Below are 18893 nucleotides of genomic sequence, written 5' to 3' on the forward strand. Positions count from 1 at the left end.
CTTGTATCTCTGTGGGATCAGTTGTTATTTCCCCTTTATCATTTCTGATTGAGGTTACTAGAGATTTTACTTTTCTATTCCTCGTTAGTCTGGCCAATAGTTTATCTATTTTATTTATTTTTTCAAAAAACCAACTCCTTGTTTCATTAATTTTCTGAATGATTCTTTTGTTTTCAATTTCATTGATCTCTGATTTGATTTTGGATATTTCTTTTCTTCTACTGAGTTTAGGCTTAGATTGTTCTTCTTTTTCCAATTCCATAAGATTGCTTGTGAGACTGTTGATGTGCTCTCTTTCTGTTTTTCGAATGTAGGCATCTAAAGCGATGAATTTTCCTCTCAAAACTGCTTTTGCAGTGTCCCACAGGTTTTGGTAGCTTGTGTCTTCATTGTTGTTATGCTCAAGGAAGTTAATGATTTCCTGTTTTATTTCTTCCTGCACCCATCTGTTATTCAACAGAAGATTGTTTAATTTCCATGTCTTTGGGTGGGGTCGAGCATTTTTGTTAAGAGTTGAGTTCCACCTTTAGTGCCTTATGGTCTGAGAAGATACAAGGTAAAATTTCAATTCTTTTGATTCTGTTGATATTTGTTTTGTGTCCCAGGATATGATCAATGTTGGAGAATGTTCCATGGGGTGATGAGAAGAATGTACATTCTTTATCTTTGGGGTGGAGTGTTCTATATGCGTCTGTCAAGCACAGTTGTTCTAGGGTCTCATTTAAATCTCTTATATCTTTGTTTAATTTCTGTTTAGAGGATCTGTCCAGCTCTGTTAAGAGGAGTGTTAAAGTCCCCTGTGATTATGGTATTATCAGATATCATATTGCTCAGACTGAGTAAGGTCTGTTTCAAGAATCTGGGACCATTCAAATTGGGTGCATAGATATTTAGAATTGAAATGTCTTCTTGTTGTATTTTTCCCTTGACCAATATAAAGTGACCATCTTTGTCTTTTTTGACTTTAGTTGCTTTAAATCCACATGTATCTGAAAATAAGATTCCAACTCCTCTTTTCCTCTGAATTCCATTTGCCTGAAAAATTGTCTTCCAAACCCTTGACTCGGAGCTTTAATTTGTCTTTTGAAGCCAGGTGTGTTTCTTGCAGAGAGCAAATGGATGGCTTGTGTTTTTTAATCCAGTCAGCCAATCTATGTCTCTTAAGTGGGGAATTTAAGCCATTAACATTTATTGAGATAACTGATAAGTGTGGCAGTATTCTATTCGTCTTATTTGGTGAGAGTCCATTGCTTAGTTTTATCTTTTGCATCAGTGTGGAGGTTAGGTTCTGTCCTTTAATTTCTGAGTTCTTATTTTGCTGCTGATCCATTGTGATGGTCAGTGTGCAGAACAGGTTGAAGTATTTCCTGTAGAGCTGGTCTTGTTGTGGCGAATTTCCTCAATGTTTGTATATCCGTAAATGATTTGATTTCTCTGTCAATTTTTAAGCTTAGCTTAGCAGGGTACAGAATTCTGGGCTGGAAATTGTTCTGTTTAAGTAGATTAAAGGTAGATGACCATTGTCTTCTTGCTTGGAAAGTTTCATTAGAGAAGTCTGCGGTCACTCTGATGGATTTGCCCCTGTAGGTCAACTGGCGCTTACTCCTGGCAGCTTGCAGAATCTTTTCTTTTGTCTTGACTTTGGACAGGTTCATCACAATGTGTCTTGGAGAAGCTCGGTTAGAGTTGAGGCGACCTGGGGTCCGATACCCCTCTGAAAGTAGTGTGTCAGAATCTTTGGTGATATTTGGGAAATTTTCTTTTATAATATTCTCTAGTATGGCTTCCATTCCTCTGGGGCATTCTTCTTCCCCTTCTGGGATTCCTATAACTCGTATGTTGGAACGCTTCATAAAGTCCCATAATTCTGACAGTGAACGTTCTGCTTTCTCTCTCTTCTTTTCTGCCTCTTTTACTATCTGAGTTATCTCAAGAACTTTGTCTTCTACCTCTGAAATTCTTTCTTCTGCATGGTCTAACCTGTTGCTGATACTTTCCATTGCATCTTTAAGTTCTCTAATTGACTGTTTCAGTTCCTTCAGCTCTGCTATATCCTTTTTATATTCTTCATATCGTTTATGTCTTATTTGATTCTGTTTTTGGATTTCCTTTTGGTTATTTTCCACTTTAATGGCAGTTTCCTTCATTGTTTCCATCATTTCTTTCATTGTTTTCAACATGTGTATCCTAAATTCCCTTTCTGTCATTCCTAGCATTTCTTCATAGGTGGAATCATCTGCAGTAGCTACCTCATGGTCCCTTGGCGGGGTTGTTCTGGACTGGTTCTTCATGTTGCCTGGAGTTTTCTGCTGATTCTTCCTCATGAGTGGTTTCTTTTATCTGTTTCCTTGCCCTAATTTTCCTTTTACTTCCTCTTGCTCTTTAAGTTCTTATGCCTGTGGAAGTTGCGGGCGGGTTTAGACCGACTGAACACACGCGACCACCTGCCGTTTTTCCACTGTTTTATTCCTCCTCTTGGGGTCCAGAAGTCTCTCGCTGACTCCCTGTATCCACGCAGGAGTGATGATAGGCAGATCCCACCAGCCAGAGATGCCTGGAGTTCTATCTCCCCAGACTCATTGTGCCCAGATGCAAGAAAGCTGTTACTCGGCTGCCATCTTGCTCCGCCTCCTATGCAGCTCAGTTCATATGCATGAAGCGAGGCCCATTTATCTTGCTTCAAAATTTTTGATTGATAAATTTAAAATTTAAAACACTTCCGGACTGGCATTTGTTTTTTCCTGAGAATTGGTCAAATTTTTCTGGTTCTATTCAAGTAATTCTGGCTTGTATCATGGATACTTGGCATACTATGTTGGGAGGTCCTATTAACATCCTCTGGGAAAATGTCCATTTAAAAAAAATGTTTTTTTTTGTTTTTTTACCTTATTTTTTATTTATTTTTTTTTTTTTGGTAGAGTCAGAGTCTCACTGTACCGTCCTCGGGTAGAGTGCCGTGGCGTCACAAGGCTCACAGCAACCTCCAACTCTTGGGCTTACGCGATTTTCTTGCCTCAGCCTCCCGAGCTGCTGGGACTACAGGCACCCGCCACAACGCCCAGCTATTTTTTTGTTGCAGTTCAGCCGGGGCCGGGCTTGAACCCGCCACCCTCGGCATATGGGGCCGGCGCCCTACTCACTGAGCCACAGGCACCGCCCTAAAAAAATGTTTTAATATGCAATCAACTCATTTAGGTTCGACAAGTCTTGTTTCATCTTCAGTGAATGTTGGTTCCAATGTCAGCTTTCAGAGCCTTTCTTATGCTGTATGGCTCTGCCCAGCAATCATGCTACTCAGTAGGTCAGTCTGAGTCTTGAGTGGTGGTTTATTTTTTTAGAGATCAGGTCTTGTTTTATTGCCCAGGCTGAAGGGCAAAGTCTGTTCACAGGCATGATCATAGTGCATTGCAGTCTTGAACTCCTAAGCCTCAAGTAAACCTCCCTCCTCACCCACCTAAGTAGCTGGGACTATAGATATGCACCACTGCACCTGGCTTGCTTGATGATATAAATGCAGCTTAATTCTCAAAGCCTTTGCTATGCTTCTTTGTGCCCATTCTTCCCATGTGCAGCTTGGTGGTAAGCTCAGGACTTACGTTGGTCTCAAAATTAGGAGATTCCTTTCTATAGCTCTCTCCTTTCTGGGATTTTCCCCATGCTCTCTAGCTCCAAAGTGTTCTTGCCCCAGTTTTTCTGGCCAAAATAACAATTACTCTCTGTTTTAGTGTCCTAAGCTGTTGGTCAGATCTTTATGACTGAGGCTGCCCTTGAAGTGAACCTGTGAGCCAAAGACAAAAAAGCCCCAAAGATTCTCTTGTACTCTTTGGAACACAGGGTCTCCTTTCCCCAGTTTCTCTAACCAGAGAGACTGGTTTTCTCGTAGGATTTTAGCTGTCTACCTGGCCACCATGACACTGCAGCTCTATGAGTGCAGCTGCCCGTGGAAAGGGCCAAAGGAGAACTACAACAGAAATTCCTTTTATACCTTGGCTCTGATGGGTTTTATTTTCCTGGTCTTCTGGCCACAAAGAGACAGCATCTCTTTTGGATTTTGTGTTATGTCTGTTGCACAGTTCTGTGACTCAGGCTTTCCTTGGGTTGAAGTTAGGAAATGAAGGAGGAAAAAAGCTCAAGGGAAACTCATTGCCCATACTAATCATTGTTTAAATATTGACTTTACCCCCCAATTTGCCTGCTACTGTTTACTTTTTCAGAAACTTCAGATTTTAAAAAATTTTGTGGAAGTGTGTTTATTAGAAATTTATTAGGATTTTATGAAGTATCTTTTAAGAAAGCTATTATAATGGCTATATCAATTTCTTAAACATATTAATGTAAGACATTTCTATCATTGCCCTCTTAGAATAAACCCAATCTGAGCATCACCCTTTCTGTGCTATGTATTGTCTTCTAAGTGTAGTTTTTGTCATACTCGACGGATTGTGATCTGTGTTGTTCTTCTAACTGTTTCTTTTTTTTTTTCTGACTTTTTTTATTATTATTATTATTTTTTTTTTGTAGAGACAGAGTCTCACTTTATAGCCCTCGGTAGAGTGCCATGGCATCATACAGCTCACAGCAACCTCCAACTCCTGGGCTTAAGCGATTCTCTTGCCTCAGCCTCCCAAGCAGCTGGGACTACAGGTGCCCACCACAACGCCCGGCTATTTTTTGGTTGTAGTTCAGCCGGGGCCGGGTTTGAACCCACCACCCTCGGCATATGGGGCCGGCGCCTTACCGACTGAGCCACAGGTGCCGCCCTCTTCTGCTTCTAAACAGTCAGTGATCTCTCTTTTTCTATTTTTTTTCCTCATATTTAAGAGTTATATAAAAGAAATTTTAAATTCCTAATTTATTATGTTGGGGGGCTTTTTATTAAGTTCTAGTTTTATTATACTGTCAATAGTGTAAGTGTCCTAAGTAAGTTTGATTTTTGAAAATTGAGATTTTTTTTTTCCAGGCAAAGTAGAAGCAATATATTTGGTAACAATTATTCTTCCAATGAGTAATTTGTAAATTCTCTCCCACCCCACATTAAACAGGTAAGTGAAGCAGCTTCCATATTTTAACTGTTACATGTAAGATTCAGAATGTCAACACCATACTTGCATTCTACAAAATGTTATAAACAACACATACACCTTAACTTCAAAATCTGAAATGATTCGTCCTAATTATGGGGGGAAAAACTTCACATCTCACACACGCTATTAAAATCTGGTTCTGAATATAGCATAGCATATCAGCAATTCAATTTTAATATCTACTGATGCCAGTTTATACATAAATTGCATTGAACTCAATTCCCCCCTTATTTCATTTTCCCGTATATTTAAGTGACCTTTTATCTTCTTTTAGAGTAGGCAAGATAACTGAAGCTTTGGTAAACTGGACTATAGCACAAGAAAAATAGCTCCTATTTTTAAGATTACTAACTGCTACAGTACTGTTGATGCAATCAAACTACTTTAAGACTTAATTCACTTTTAAATGTGGAAAAGATAAAGGCTTAATCTGACAAAGTTTAACCACTTGTTTCCTCTTACTTAATAGCCCATTGTCATCACTGCAGTATTCCTAGTTCTTTGCTTGTACTACCCATACAAAACTCCTTTGAAAAAAAATAATTACCCAAAGCTGTATGCTCAGCTTGAATCCATCTTTAAAGCTTGGGGATAAGCAGCAGGAAACACGAAACATCTTCCTGGAGTATCAACTTTACACTGAACATCTAACATTAAAAACATGAGTTCAAAACTTATACTCATTTTTAACAGTCAAGAATTCCCCAAAGCTCCTGCCATCAATTGCTATGCCATCCATTAAGTTCTACATTGACATGGTTACCTTTGTCATAAAATAAAGAATAACCCTTAAAGTATCTATTTGGTATGTACAAACTACATATTCTTAATGACAGGTCACAACATTTAAGCAAGTTCTTCCTTAGGTGACCCTAGCCAAAATTAAAGTGGGACATACATTATTTTAGCTTGATAGCACTAACAATATTTACACCACTTAACTCCTAACCAAATAGGATACCTTGTTGACCTGTCATATCCAGTTTGTGACAAAACAAAACAAAATAAAACAAACAGACCTAGGCAGAAATTAATCTGATAAGATTTCTAATTACGTGAAATCAGCAAGGCGATTTTAATATTAACATGGCATAAACTTCCCTATTTTAGTGGTTTTAAAATGCTTACAAACAAGGGATGAGCTCAACTTGCTTAGATATTTGAAATACAACTTTATTCTGATTCTAAACGAAAAGGAAAGGGAATGACAATGACAAACAAGATTTCACCACTGGATATCGTGATGTGACTATAGCAGTCTTATATTTGAAACTCAAGAAGTAATTGACGGCATTCCAAACAGCTAAATATGCAGGTCCAAACAATGAAGGTATTTTTTTTAAACTGCCACATTCACTCTGAAGCCCATTCATCCTCTTCAGCATCCCAGATGAAGCACATGTTCGACTTAGCTGGATAATAAAGCGGCACACACGCTTCACTGCTGACATCACAGGACAGCCTATAGAACTAGACTTCTGACGCTGGGCCATTTTTATTCTCACAGGTCATCATCCTCATCCGGGAGAGCTGTCTGAGCAAACTCTAAGTCACGTTCACATTATGTTTCCAAAGCTGGGTCCATGACCACCTCTGGTGGGGCAAGAGCAGGCATGTCAACAAACTCCAAGTTAGGGTCTCCAATGAGCTTTCTAGCAAGCCAGAGGAAAGGCTTTTCAAAGTTGTAGTTACTTTTGGCAGAAATATAGTACTGAAGATTCTTTTTTTTGGTGAAAGACAATAGATTTTGCCTTCACTTTCTTGTCCTTAATATCCACTTTGTTTCCACACAGCATGATAGGGATGTTTTCACATACTCGTACCAAATCTCTATGCCAATTAGGCACGTTCTTGTAAGTAACTCTTGATGTTACCTCAAACATTATAATGGCACACTGGGCTTGGATATAATAGCCATCTCTGTGTCCACCAAATTTCTCCTGGCCAGCTGTATCCCATACGTTGAACTTAATGGGTCCTCTGTTGGTGTGGAACACAATGGCATGGACCTCAATGCCTAAGGTGGCTACATACTTCTTCTCAAATTCACCGGCCAAGTGGCGTTTCACAAACGTTGTTTTCCCAATCCCACCATCACCAACCAATATGAGCTTGAACTGGACTTGGGGCTCTCCCTGGGCGGCCATTGCAATGTCCTTCCAGAAGTGTCTCTGCACCCATCCGACTGACTCAATTATTGAGATTTTTATATGGCCTCATTGATTAACCAATCTCTGCTAATAATCCATGGACATTTTGATAAAAGTATACTCTTTAGAGAGAACAAAGCTCTATAAAAATATTAAAAGTCAAGCATAATTTAAAACATTCTCTAAGCCTTTATTTTAGGACAACTTTTTATTTATTTTTTATTTTAGGACAACTGGAGCAGCTATATGCTTGGAATGATCTTCTAAAAATCTCCCATTATGACTATGCTTTTGTTAAATTTTCCTTAGGCACCAACGAACACAGCATGAAAATAAACAGAAACTAAATTATCTCTTCTGCTTTTTCTTCTAACTCCCTAAATCTGTAAATGAAAATAAAGATAAAATGATTATAGTTTCTTTGCAATTCCTCTTTCACAATCTCTTGGCTCTGCCTCTTTCCCCTAACAAGCCATTCAATAAGTATTCAGAGAGGGCGGCGCCTGGGGCTCAGTCGGTAAGGTGCCCGCCCCATATACCGAGGGTGGTGGGTTCAAACTCGGCCCCTTCCAAACTGCAACCAAAAAATAGCTGGGTGTTGTGGCGGGCGCCTGTAATCCCAGCTACTTGGGAGGCTGAGGCAAGAGAATCGCTTAAGCCCAGGAGTTAGAGGTTGCTGTGAGCTGTGTGAGGCCACGGCACTCTACGGAGGGCCATAAAGTGAGACTCTGTCTCTACAAAAAAAAAAAAAAATAATAATAAGTATTCAGAGAGAACATATCAATACGTACTCTCCCTACCTTTCAGCATCTCATGGTAGGACCAGGGGCATCTAATTAATCTTGAGTTATCTCCTCCCCTCCAACTCATTGATGCATAATCACATTAAAGAGCTATCATAATAAATATTAGGCTCTTGCTTAAAAATTATAATCATTCCATGCTTTCTTTCCTTTTATTTATTTTTTTATTTTTGGACAGAGTCATGTTCAACTGCCCTGACTAGAGTGCTGTGGCCTCAACCTAGCTCACAGCAACCTCAGACTCCTGGGCCCAAGAGATCCTCCTGCCCGAGTCTCCCAGGTAGCTGGGATTATAGGTGCCCACTACAATACCCAGCTTGTTTTTCTCTTTTTAGTAGAGATACTTAGGACACTCGTGAACTCCTAAGCTGAAGCAATCCGCCCACCTTCCCCTCCCAGAGTGGTAGGATTACAGTTGTGAGCCACCGCACCTATTCACAGTTTTTCTTTAAATTATGTTCAGTATTTTTCTTCTCTGAAAAATATAGACTTCTAAATAAATTAGTAAGTATGCGTAAAAGATACTAATCACTCTTATACTTCTTGTTCTTCTTTAGCCACTGAGGTCCTCCTAAAAATAAGTGACCTTTCCACTTAAAGCTGTGTTTTAGACTTCCAATTAAACCATTTGAAGGCAAAATGACTTTTAAAAAAATCTGAACTAAGGTTGAATTTTTGAGACCCAACAATCAGGATACAAAATCAAGATGCGAATCAAGATTACACTACCACTCTGGGAGGCCAAGGTGGGCGGATTGCTTCAGTTTAGGAGTTCGTGAGTGTCCTAACTATCTCTACTAAAAAGAGAAAAACAAGCTCGGTATTGTAGTGGGCACCTATAATCCCAGCTACTTGGGAAACTAAATTCTCTATGTCAAAGTCATTTTAAATTATTAAATTAAATAAGAAGAAACCCACATACTGAATTCTCAGAGGTTAAAACAAGGGTCAAAGTGATAGGTACATGCTAAAAAAAAAAAAAATCACTTCTCTTTTGCTAGAGAAGTTTTTCTTGCCCCATGAGTATTACTTGAAAAAAGATTTTGCTATAAAATGAAGGAGAAAGGGAAATTGATAGGACTTTGGCAAACTTACTCGTTGCTGTTGTCTTCCATCTTTCTGTGTTTCTAAATGACAAAGTCCAAATTCTTATTCACAGGCCTCAATTACTGCCCCAAACTCTTCATTATTCCCCACTGTGTACCCTTGACTCAGGTAGGCCAGGTTTTTCAATGTTTCTGAAGATGCAGTGCTCATACTTCCCTAAAAATGGTTTTTCTTTTTTCTACTAAATGTTCTTTTATTTTTATTTTTTTTTTGAGACAGAGCCTCAAGCTGTCACCCTGGGTAGAATGTGGTGGCATCACAGCTCACTGCAACCTCAAACTCCTGGGCTCAAGCGATTCTTCTGCCTCCACCTCCCAAGTAGCTAGGACTATAGGCGCCCACCACAACACCCGGCTATTTTTTGTTGCGGCCATCATTGTTGTTTGGCGGGCCCAGGCTGGATTTGAACCCGCCAGCTCAGGTGTATGTAGCTGGCGCGTTAGCCGCTTGAGCCACTGGTGGTAAGCCTAAATGCTCTTCTTATCCCTGCTACACATCCAGATTTGGTCCAAAGTCATCAAATACCACTTTCTCCATGTCACTCTCCCTTACTAATTCAGTCTCTACTGATTAATTACTTCTTAAACATCCTATGAGTCCTATGGTTTTGTTCCATAAAATCTGGTTATTGATGCCATTTCCTCTTGTACCATTTTCTTAAATGGATAACAAGTTTGTTGACTTGTGAAGTCAACAAACCTAGAAACAAAGCCTTGCACAGTGCTTGAGAGTTAAATACTTGGCAAATTAGATTGACTAGGGTGATGAGAAATAAAACCATCATCCCTATTTTTTCTCTGTCACTGTCCCTAAAAATATATAATTGGGAGGACATAACAATTAGAGCATAATGGAAGGTGAAATAATCAGGGAAAATGTAGATAAATACAGAAGATATGGATGGTAGAAACAATATTTTGAGAATACCTAGAAATATTCCAGAATATTCTAGAATAGAATGCTTCTAGGTATAGCTTTCATCAATTTTAGATCCAATGAAGGGATGAGAGAATAATTTTTTAAATACTAGACTACCTTCTTCATCCTATTGATTCATAGCCTGAAAAAGACAATTTTCTAAACAGAATATATTTTCTTTTTTTTTTGAGACATAGTCTCACTATGTTGCCCTCGGTAGAGTGCGGTGCTGTCACAGCTCACAGCAGCTTCAAACTCTTGGGCTTAAGTGATTCTCTTGCCTCAGGCTCCCAAGGAGTTGGGACTACAGGTGCCTGCCACAATGCCCAGCTATTTTTGTTGTTGATGCTGCAGTTTCTGGCCGGGGCCAGGTTTGAACCCACCACCTCTGGTATATGGGGCCAATGCCCTACTCCTTGAGCCACAGGCGCCACCCCCAGCTATTTTTAGAAATGAGGGTCTCACTCTTGCTCAGGCTGGTCTCGAACCTGTGAGCTTAGGCAGTCCATCTGCCTCGGCCTCCCAGAGTGCTAGGATTACAGGTGTGAGCTGTCGTGCTCGGCTGCAGGATCCAAGACCTTTTTTTTTTTTTGCAGTTTTTGGCCGGGGCTGGGTTTGAACCCACCACCTCCAGCATATGGGGCTCTTGCCCTACCCCTTTGAGCCACAGGTGCTGCCCTGGGATCCAGGGATTTAAATCTCAGCAGTCTACCACCTTGGATCAATCAGACAGACAAATTGGATAGACAGATTAATCATTGTATATATTGCCTCCCAGTATAAAAAAATTATTAAATTGAGTAAAGTGGTTTAAGCCAAACTTAGTCTGAGCTTCAAAAATCTCTATTTCCTGATATTCAATAAATCTGTTCTTAAAAGCCATACATTAGCATACTAATTACTTTAAAAAAAATATTCTAACATTTTTTCACATAAAATAAATTTAAGCAAACCTTTAGCATGTCTTATATTATAACCCGATATTCTGGTCAGAACAGTCTGTATCCATCGTGCCAGGGGCAAAAGTTGAGCCAGAGCTTCTGCATTCTCACTGAAAAATGATATTTAAAAATTATTAAAGCCATTGGTATAAAGTCAAACTGTAAAGCTGAACTTGCAGAGTCTTTCTTTGGATAAATGGTTGTTTTAAAAAAGTCAAATTCCTCCAGATTAAGTACCTAGATCCTAGAAACGTGTCTAAAAACGTAGCTCTTGGGGACTGGAAGGGAATTTTATTTTTTTAAATTTATTAAATATTTACTGAAATAAGATAAAAACTTCAATTAACTACAAACAGAAAAGTAGATCATATTAACATATAATATTATATATTTCATTTCTATTTATCTTCCCAATTTTCTCTAAGTCTCATTTTATCACCCTCGGTGGAGTGCCGTGGTGTCATAGCTTACAGCAACCTCCTGCCTGGGCTTAGGCGATTCTCTTGCGTCAGCCTCCCAAGTAGCTAGGACTACAGGCACCCATCATAATACCCGGCTATTTTTTGTTGCAGTTTGGCCGGGGCTGGGTTTGAACCCACCACCCTTCGTATATGGGGCCGACACCCTGCCAAATGAGCCACAGGCACCGCCCTTTCTTCCCAATTTCATTTGCTAAAAATGATATGGGCACATGTGTAAATCCAGACACCACAAAAGGAATACTGAGAACCCCTCATCTTAACAAAGGATATGCTTTACTTTTTTTTTCATCTCTAGCTGACTGTATATGCCAAGCTAATGTTCATCATTGGTGTGTTGTGCATTCCCTATATATAGAAAGCAATAGGGGAAGCAATGAGAAAAACAGGTAAAGTCTCTGCCATCATGGAATTTACAATCATTCTGGAAGCTCAGAAGTCCAAGATCAATGTGCCAGTAGATTCGGTGCCTGGTGAGGACCAGCTTTCTGGTTCATATGTAGTACTTTCCAGCTGGGTCCTCAAAAGGTAGAAGAATGGAAGGGAATTTTAAAGTATAAAAATGGTTGGGGATAGTAGCTCATGCCTGTAACCCCAGCACTTTTGAGACATGGAGGCAGGAGGATTGCTAGTGGCAAGGAATATAAGACCAGCCTGGACAATTGAGACTCTGTCTCAACAAGGAAGAAAAGAAAAAAAAAAAATACAAGGAATAAGACATCATTCATCACCCGGAAGTAATTGTCACTAAATGGAATCACCATTCCATTTGCTCTCTGACGGACATCTCTGATTGCCTCACACCCAACATTCTAATGTACTAGCTAGTCTTACAGGTTTTATCTTTTAAATATATATCAAACTGATCACTTTTTTCTACCTCTAACACTACAACACTACTATCTTAGTCCAAGTTACATCATCCCTCCCCTGGATTCAACCTCAATAAGGAATAGTCTTACTTCTACTCTTGTGTTTCACTAAGTATGAATTCATCATACAGCAGCTAGAAGGATCTTCTAAAATGTATTGGACCATATCACTCCCTTGTTCAAAATACTCCAGTGGTTTCTCATCACACATAAAATAAAAATTATAACTTTCTTGAGAGAGGTCCCACTTTGTTGCCCAGGCTAGAGTGCAGGAACAGCATCATAGCTCATTGAAGCCTCAAACTTCTGGGTTCAAGGGATCTTCCTATCTCAGCCTCCAAAGTGGCTGTGATTATAGGTATGTATCACCATGCCAGGTTGAACTTTCTTTTCTTTTCTTTTTCTTTCCTTTTCTCTCTCTCTCTCTTTCTTTTTCTGTGGAGATGGAGGTCTCACTCTGTTGCTTAGACTGGTTTTGAGACCCAAGCCTCCAGTGCCATTTGGTGTAGCCTAAAAATTTGAATTTCTAATTTCAGTTCCTAAGTCCTCTTGTGGTCTTGTCTTTGCTTGTTCCATTCTAGTCTACCTGCCTTCTTGCGTGCCTTGAACAAGTTGACTAGGTTCCTAACTTTGGGTCTTTGCTTTTGATGTTGCCAGTGGTTACAATTCTCTTCTTCCAGAGAGGCGAGCAGCACTATGCCTAGCCAACCACTTTTCTTTAAAAATACTAGCTTGAGGGCAGAAGCAGTGGTTCATGCCTGTAATCCCAACACTTTGGAAGGCCAAAGTGGGAGGAACACTTGAGGCTAAGAGTTTAAGACCAGACTAGGGAACGTAGTGAGACACTGCCTCTACAAAAAATAGAAAAATAGGCCAGTGTGACAAGGTGTGTCTATAGTCCAGCTATGCTGGAGGCTGAAGTGCAAGGTTCATTTGAGCTCTGGACTTCAAGGTTACAGTAAGCTCTGATCATACTATTACACTTCATACCAGCAGACACAGTGAGATCCTGTCTCAAAAAACCAAACCAAATCAAAACAAAAAAACTTTCTTGTTCCAATATGGTGAAGACAACAATTTCCAAATTAGATTTCCCCATGACATGGAATAGTAGAGATGGAGCAACTATTTATGGACCATGCTTGCCAAACTTAACCCCTTTGAACTCTTATGGAGACATGTTAAAGGTGTTTTTATTTTAAAAGCCTTTTTCTTTAGCAGAACTTAGTTTATCATTACAAATTCATTGAGTTTTAAACTGAAATAATAGCAATATAAATAACACTTATTACCACGTAGAAAAATGAACATATAGAAACACAAAAATAAGTGTCCAGGTTGTCATTAAAAACAATGAATTTGCTGTTAAATTCCATTGATAGATGACCAAATATAAAAATTTTAAAACTCTGAATGCTCAAACACTATCCAAAGATACACAATAAATCTACCATTTTATTTGCTTTTATAGTTAATATTTTGTCCATGTCTCTAAAGCTGTAGTACTGGATCTTCAGAAAAATAGAATTTACAAAATAGGCTCAGTGCCTGTAGCACAGTGGTTATGGCGCCAGCCACATACACGAAGGGTGGCAGATTCGAACCCGGCTCGGGCCAGCTAAACGACAATGACAACTGCAACAAAAAATAGCTGGGTGTGTGGCGGGTGCCTGTAGTCCCAGCTACTTGGGACGCTGAGGCAAGAGAATCGCTTAAGCCCAAGAGTTTGAGGTTGCTGTGAGCTGTGACACCACGACACTCTATCCAGGGCGACATAATGAAATTCTGTCTCAATAATAACAATAACAATAACAACAACAACAATAATAATAAAATGACATTTACAGTGCCAAACTTCAAATGGTAACTGACAGTGGCAAAGGGCCATATAGTAAAAATGATTCTTTCTGCATCTTTTCTCTTTATTTGAGTCTTAAGACAAAGAGAAGAGTTCTATTTACTTTACAGCTATTTAAAATATATGCACAATATAAAGATTTGAGCAAACGAATGTTCTAGTTCTTTTAGAGACCAAAATATTAAGCTTTTAATCATATTTTGAAAGTATAATACAAGTTACAAAATGAAAACGTATTAATTCTCTTAAAGACTAAAAAATAAATTATTTAATAGTAATCTAATAAAAACAAGCACAAATTAAAGAACTAAAGACAGCTTTTACAAAATTAACCACAATTTGGATGGGTGCAGTGGCTCACGCCTATGGTCCTAGCACTCTGGGAGGCCAAGGTGGGCAGACTGCTTGAACTCAGGAGTTCTTGCTCCATCCAGCCTGAGCAAGAACAAGACCTGGCCACTACTAAAAATAAAAAAACTACCAAGCTTAGTGGTGGGCACACTCCAGCTTCGCGAGAGGCTGAGGCAAGCGGATTGCTCACCCTCAAGAAAGCCCAAGAGTTTGAGGTTGCTGTGAGTTATGATGATGCCATGGCACTCTACTCAGGGTGACAGAGTGAAACTATGTCTCAAAAAAAAAAAAAAAACTACAATTTAAATTAAAATATACCTGTTTATCTTTTGAGGTTGCAAAGGAATAATGGGGATCACAGTATTACACAGAGACTTGCAAAGAGGGCAAAGATATTCTCCACTCTCCAGGTCAAAAAGGTCAACATGAATGCGCTGCTGAGAGCTCAGCTGTACAGCTTCAAAATACCTGCAAAATTCCAAAGACACAGGCCCCTTTAGAAATACATACATACTTTTGCTTTAATCCAAGTAAAAAAAATCTGATTTTTGCACCAATAAACACCTTTAGAACCCATATGGCAAAATTCACAAGTTATAATCACATTGATAGAACAGATAGTCTGCCTATTCTTTTGGGGGAAAACTGGAAAATATATCAGGGCAGATACCAATTTGAAATAAGTTTACTAAATGATGACTTGTCTTCTGCCTCAACAACAATGTAGACACTACTTCCCTCAGTTTCCAATGACCAAATGAAGTAGTGAGAGCTATGATAGGGACATCATATGGGGCACTTTTTTTTTTTTTTTGGAGACAGAGTCTCACTATGTTGCCCTCAGTAGAGTGCCGTGGCATCATAGCTCATAGCAACCTCCAACTCTTGGGCTTAAGTGATTCTCTTGCCTCAGCCTCCCAAGTAGCCTGCCACAATGCCCGGCTATTTTTTGTTGCCATTGTCATTGTTGTTTAGCTGGCCCAGGCCAGGTTCAAACCTGCTAACCATAGTGTATGTGGCTGGCGCCGTAACCACCGTACTGTGGGTGCTGTGCCTATACGGGTAAATTTTAATTTAACGTCAAATGGGTAAACTCTATATAAAAGACTTCTCAGGAATTACATTTCTAAATTTTTATATTTTTCAGAGATAGAACTAACACCTCTTGTCTATTCTATCTCAACAGTACTTTTCATTGTTTTCACTGTATGTTTTGCAGAATATGAGATTTCTATAAAGATTACTGCTCCTTTTACATGAACACTGATAGTGAGTGACTAATTTGTGGAGAGCAAGCAGAAAAGTACAGTGAAATATTAAGCTGATAACTTTCCACATCACTTTCTAAGGCTGATAAATAATTAGTACCATGCAAACAGAATTAGTAATTAAAACTGCTTCAATTATCAAATAAGGAAAGAAGACATGAAAAAACATGCCTTTTTGTGGCCTTGAATGAACTTCAATGTTCCTAGTCTCTTTCAAGAACATGTCAGAAGGACAACTTACTTCTGCCAGCACACTGCATGCATTACATGACCACAGCTTCCTGTGTAAGTTCCATATGCCAAATCTGGATCCACGAAAAGTGGGTCTAGGGTTTCTAGTACAGGAAGACAAAAAGTAAGAGAAATGTATGTATCTCTTCCTAGGTTATAAAGGATGGGTGAGAGAGGTAGGTTATTAGGTCCACAGTTTAATCATGAACTGTCTTAGTAATGGCCAAGAAAAATGTCACAATACCATTACAGAAGGATATTCTTTATAGTAATAAAACAAAGAAAAGAATAAACTAGACTACCACATATGATTCTAAAATTAGTAATGATTAATGACAACTCTGATTTACATTTTAATTTTGAACATTAGGCTTAAACTACGTTATCTTGGTTGTTAAGTGACTTTCTGTATTTCAAACATAATTTACTTTTGTAATTTTACTTGACTGGATAATAATTTAAGGGATTTTTAGGGGAATTGACCTAGTGGGGAAAAGCATGGATTACAGATTAAAAATTCTGGTTTCATCACTTAAAACTCTTGACCTCAGGCAAGTTCCTTGACTTCTCAGTGCCTCAGTTCCCTCATCAGTAAAATGGAACCAATATTGATATTTAACCCATAGGGCTATTGTGAGGATAAAGTAAGTAAGTAATTATACATAAAGTACTTAACAAATGCCTGATATGTTAAGTAACCAATAAATGTCAGCCTTTACTATTATTTTTCCAAAGGTACTTTAAAAATAAAGCAGCTAACTCCTGATGTGATATAAGTGAAATATATTTCTGAATTAGCATTCTTGCCAAGAAAATGCTTAATATGAATCTAATCATGAGGTAACAATCAGACAAATTTACAATATGAGACTTTATACAAAACAGCCTGAACTCTTTAAAAAAAAGTCTACCTATGGAAGACATTTTGAGAATAGATGGGGAAATATGAATTTTATATTAGATGATATTTCTGAACTGTTACTTTCTTTTTTTTTTTTTTTGTAGAGACAGAGTCTTACTTTATGGCCCTTGGTAGAGTGCCGTGGCCTCACACAGCTCACAGCAACCTCCAACTCCTGGGCTTAAGCGATTCTCTTGCCTCAGCCTCCCGAGTAACTGGGACTACAGGCGCCCGCCACAATGCCCGGCTATTTTTTGGTTGCAGTTTGGCCGGGGCTGGGTTTGAACCCGCCACCCTCGGTATATGGGGCCAGCGCCCTACCGACTGAGCCACAGGCGCCGTCCTGAACTGTTACTTTCTTAAATATAATAATGGCATGGTAGATATTTAACTGATTATCCTTAGTTTGAGAAAATCCATGTGGAATATTTAGGGATGAGATGGCATCATGCCTGTAACCTATTTTCAAATGAATCAGCAAAACAAAAAATAAAAAGAAAAGAAAGAAAAACAAAACAGAGATAGACAGGCAAATACCGAGACAGAATGAGCAATGAGGCCAGTGCTAACATTAAAAAGTAAAAAATAAAAAACAAAAAAAACAAAGTAGCCAACATAGCCTGTAAGTAATTTTGCATATGGGTAAATTGTAGTCTGAACAAATAAAACTAAATACAACCTCACTTCCAAACTTCTTTCAAATAGTATTTTTTTCTGATTATAAGGTATGAAAAGAAATGCTCGAAAGAATATTTATTAAACAACACATACCCCCTGAGAGTTCTATGGCCTTTCCCCTGTGCTGGGTTAAGGCAGTAGATTTCTGGACACAGGCTGATAGGACCATGGCATTATTTTCTATTTTCACCTCTTGTTCTTCTTGGCAGAGGATGCATGTCAGCACTTCCTTTTCAGTAACAGATGGACCCCGTTTAGGACCCAAAGCAATTCTAGAGTAGTCACTGACTGCTGGGGTGCTACCAAAAGAAACAATGAGAAATGAGGACACACATTTTGGTCACTTGTCTCTATATTTTGGTATATTTTAAATAGCCATAAGCAAGAACCTTAAAAATAAAAATCTTTAAAAAATGATAATTTAGCAATATTAACTTAAAAACTTCCCCTCTGACCTTTCTGGCTTTTATCAGTTACGTGCTTATTATAAAATACAAGTGCTGCTAAGAGTTAAAAAAAAAAAAAAAAAGAAGATCATAAAATAGAATATATACATAATATTTAATTTACTGTACTAACAAGCTTAGTTATTAGTTTTTTATGAATATAAAAAACATGCTTATTGAAGAAATTTAGCATTATATTTCTGCAACCTAGAGACAATCACTAGTAACCTTACATATTTCCTTCTAGTCTGCCTTCTATTTATAATATACTTTACATAAATAAGATCACATTATATAGCACATATAAAGACTTGGATTCTTCTTTGTTCACTTATAACTTTGTCATTTTCTAATGTCATAAAAATTTCTCCAGAAACATTTTTAAATGGCTGCCTAGTACTCTTGATTTATGTATCATAGTAATTTTATTCATTCCCTCTCATTGGGCATTTAGGTTTCTATTTTATTTTGGTAGCTATTAAAACTAAAAAAATGTACATACCTTAATGATTCAGCAAATCCTAGGACCAACCCTGATTTGTTAAGGTTTGGCAATTTTCAGGATCAACTTTTAGAGATTTGGCAAATCTTAGGATCTACTGATGTGAGCAACAGAATATATAAATAATACAAATATTTATAATGTGCTGATTGTGAAGCTAGGCTTAAGCCCGAGAGTTTGAGGTTGCTGTGAGCTGTGACGACATGGCATTCTACCCAGGGGAACATAGTGAGACTGTCTCAAAAATAAATAAATAAATAAAATAATAATAAATAAAATAAAATTCTGACCCAGCCCCTCTCAA

At 38.4% G+C, this 18893-nt stretch overlaps 1 protein-coding gene and 1 pseudogene across 3 annotated transcripts in view; both read right to left on the reverse strand.

Annotated features, from left to right (window-relative positions):
- The window catches only part of UBR1 (ubiquitin protein ligase E3 component n-recognin 1), a 151550-nt gene that overhangs the window by 45487 nt on the left and 87170 nt on the right, over nt 1-18893 (reverse strand). For both annotated transcript variants that reach the window (XM_053594091.1, XM_053594092.1), the window contains exons 30-33: nt 17735-17940; nt 16073-16166; nt 14882-15031; nt 11016-11113 (exon numbers count right to left, since the gene is read on the reverse strand). In XM_053594091.1, the coding sequence (XP_053450066.1) occupies nt 11016-11113; nt 14882-15031; nt 16073-16166; nt 17735-17940 (548 nt within the window). The remainder of the gene's footprint in view (nt 1-11015; nt 11114-14881; nt 15032-16072; nt 16167-17734; nt 17941-18893) is intronic.
- On the reverse strand, nt 6233-7291 carry LOC128587750 (GTP-binding nuclear protein Ran-like; annotated as a pseudogene). Its single transcript, XR_008380631.1, has one exon. The product of XR_008380631.1 is annotated as a GTP-binding nuclear protein Ran-like (transcript).

Source organism: Nycticebus coucang, chromosome 6 (assembly GCF_027406575.1).
Source record: "Nycticebus coucang isolate mNycCou1 chromosome 6, mNycCou1.pri, whole genome shotgun sequence".
Lineage (NCBI taxonomy): Eukaryota > Metazoa > Chordata > Mammalia > Primates > Lorisidae > Nycticebus > Nycticebus coucang.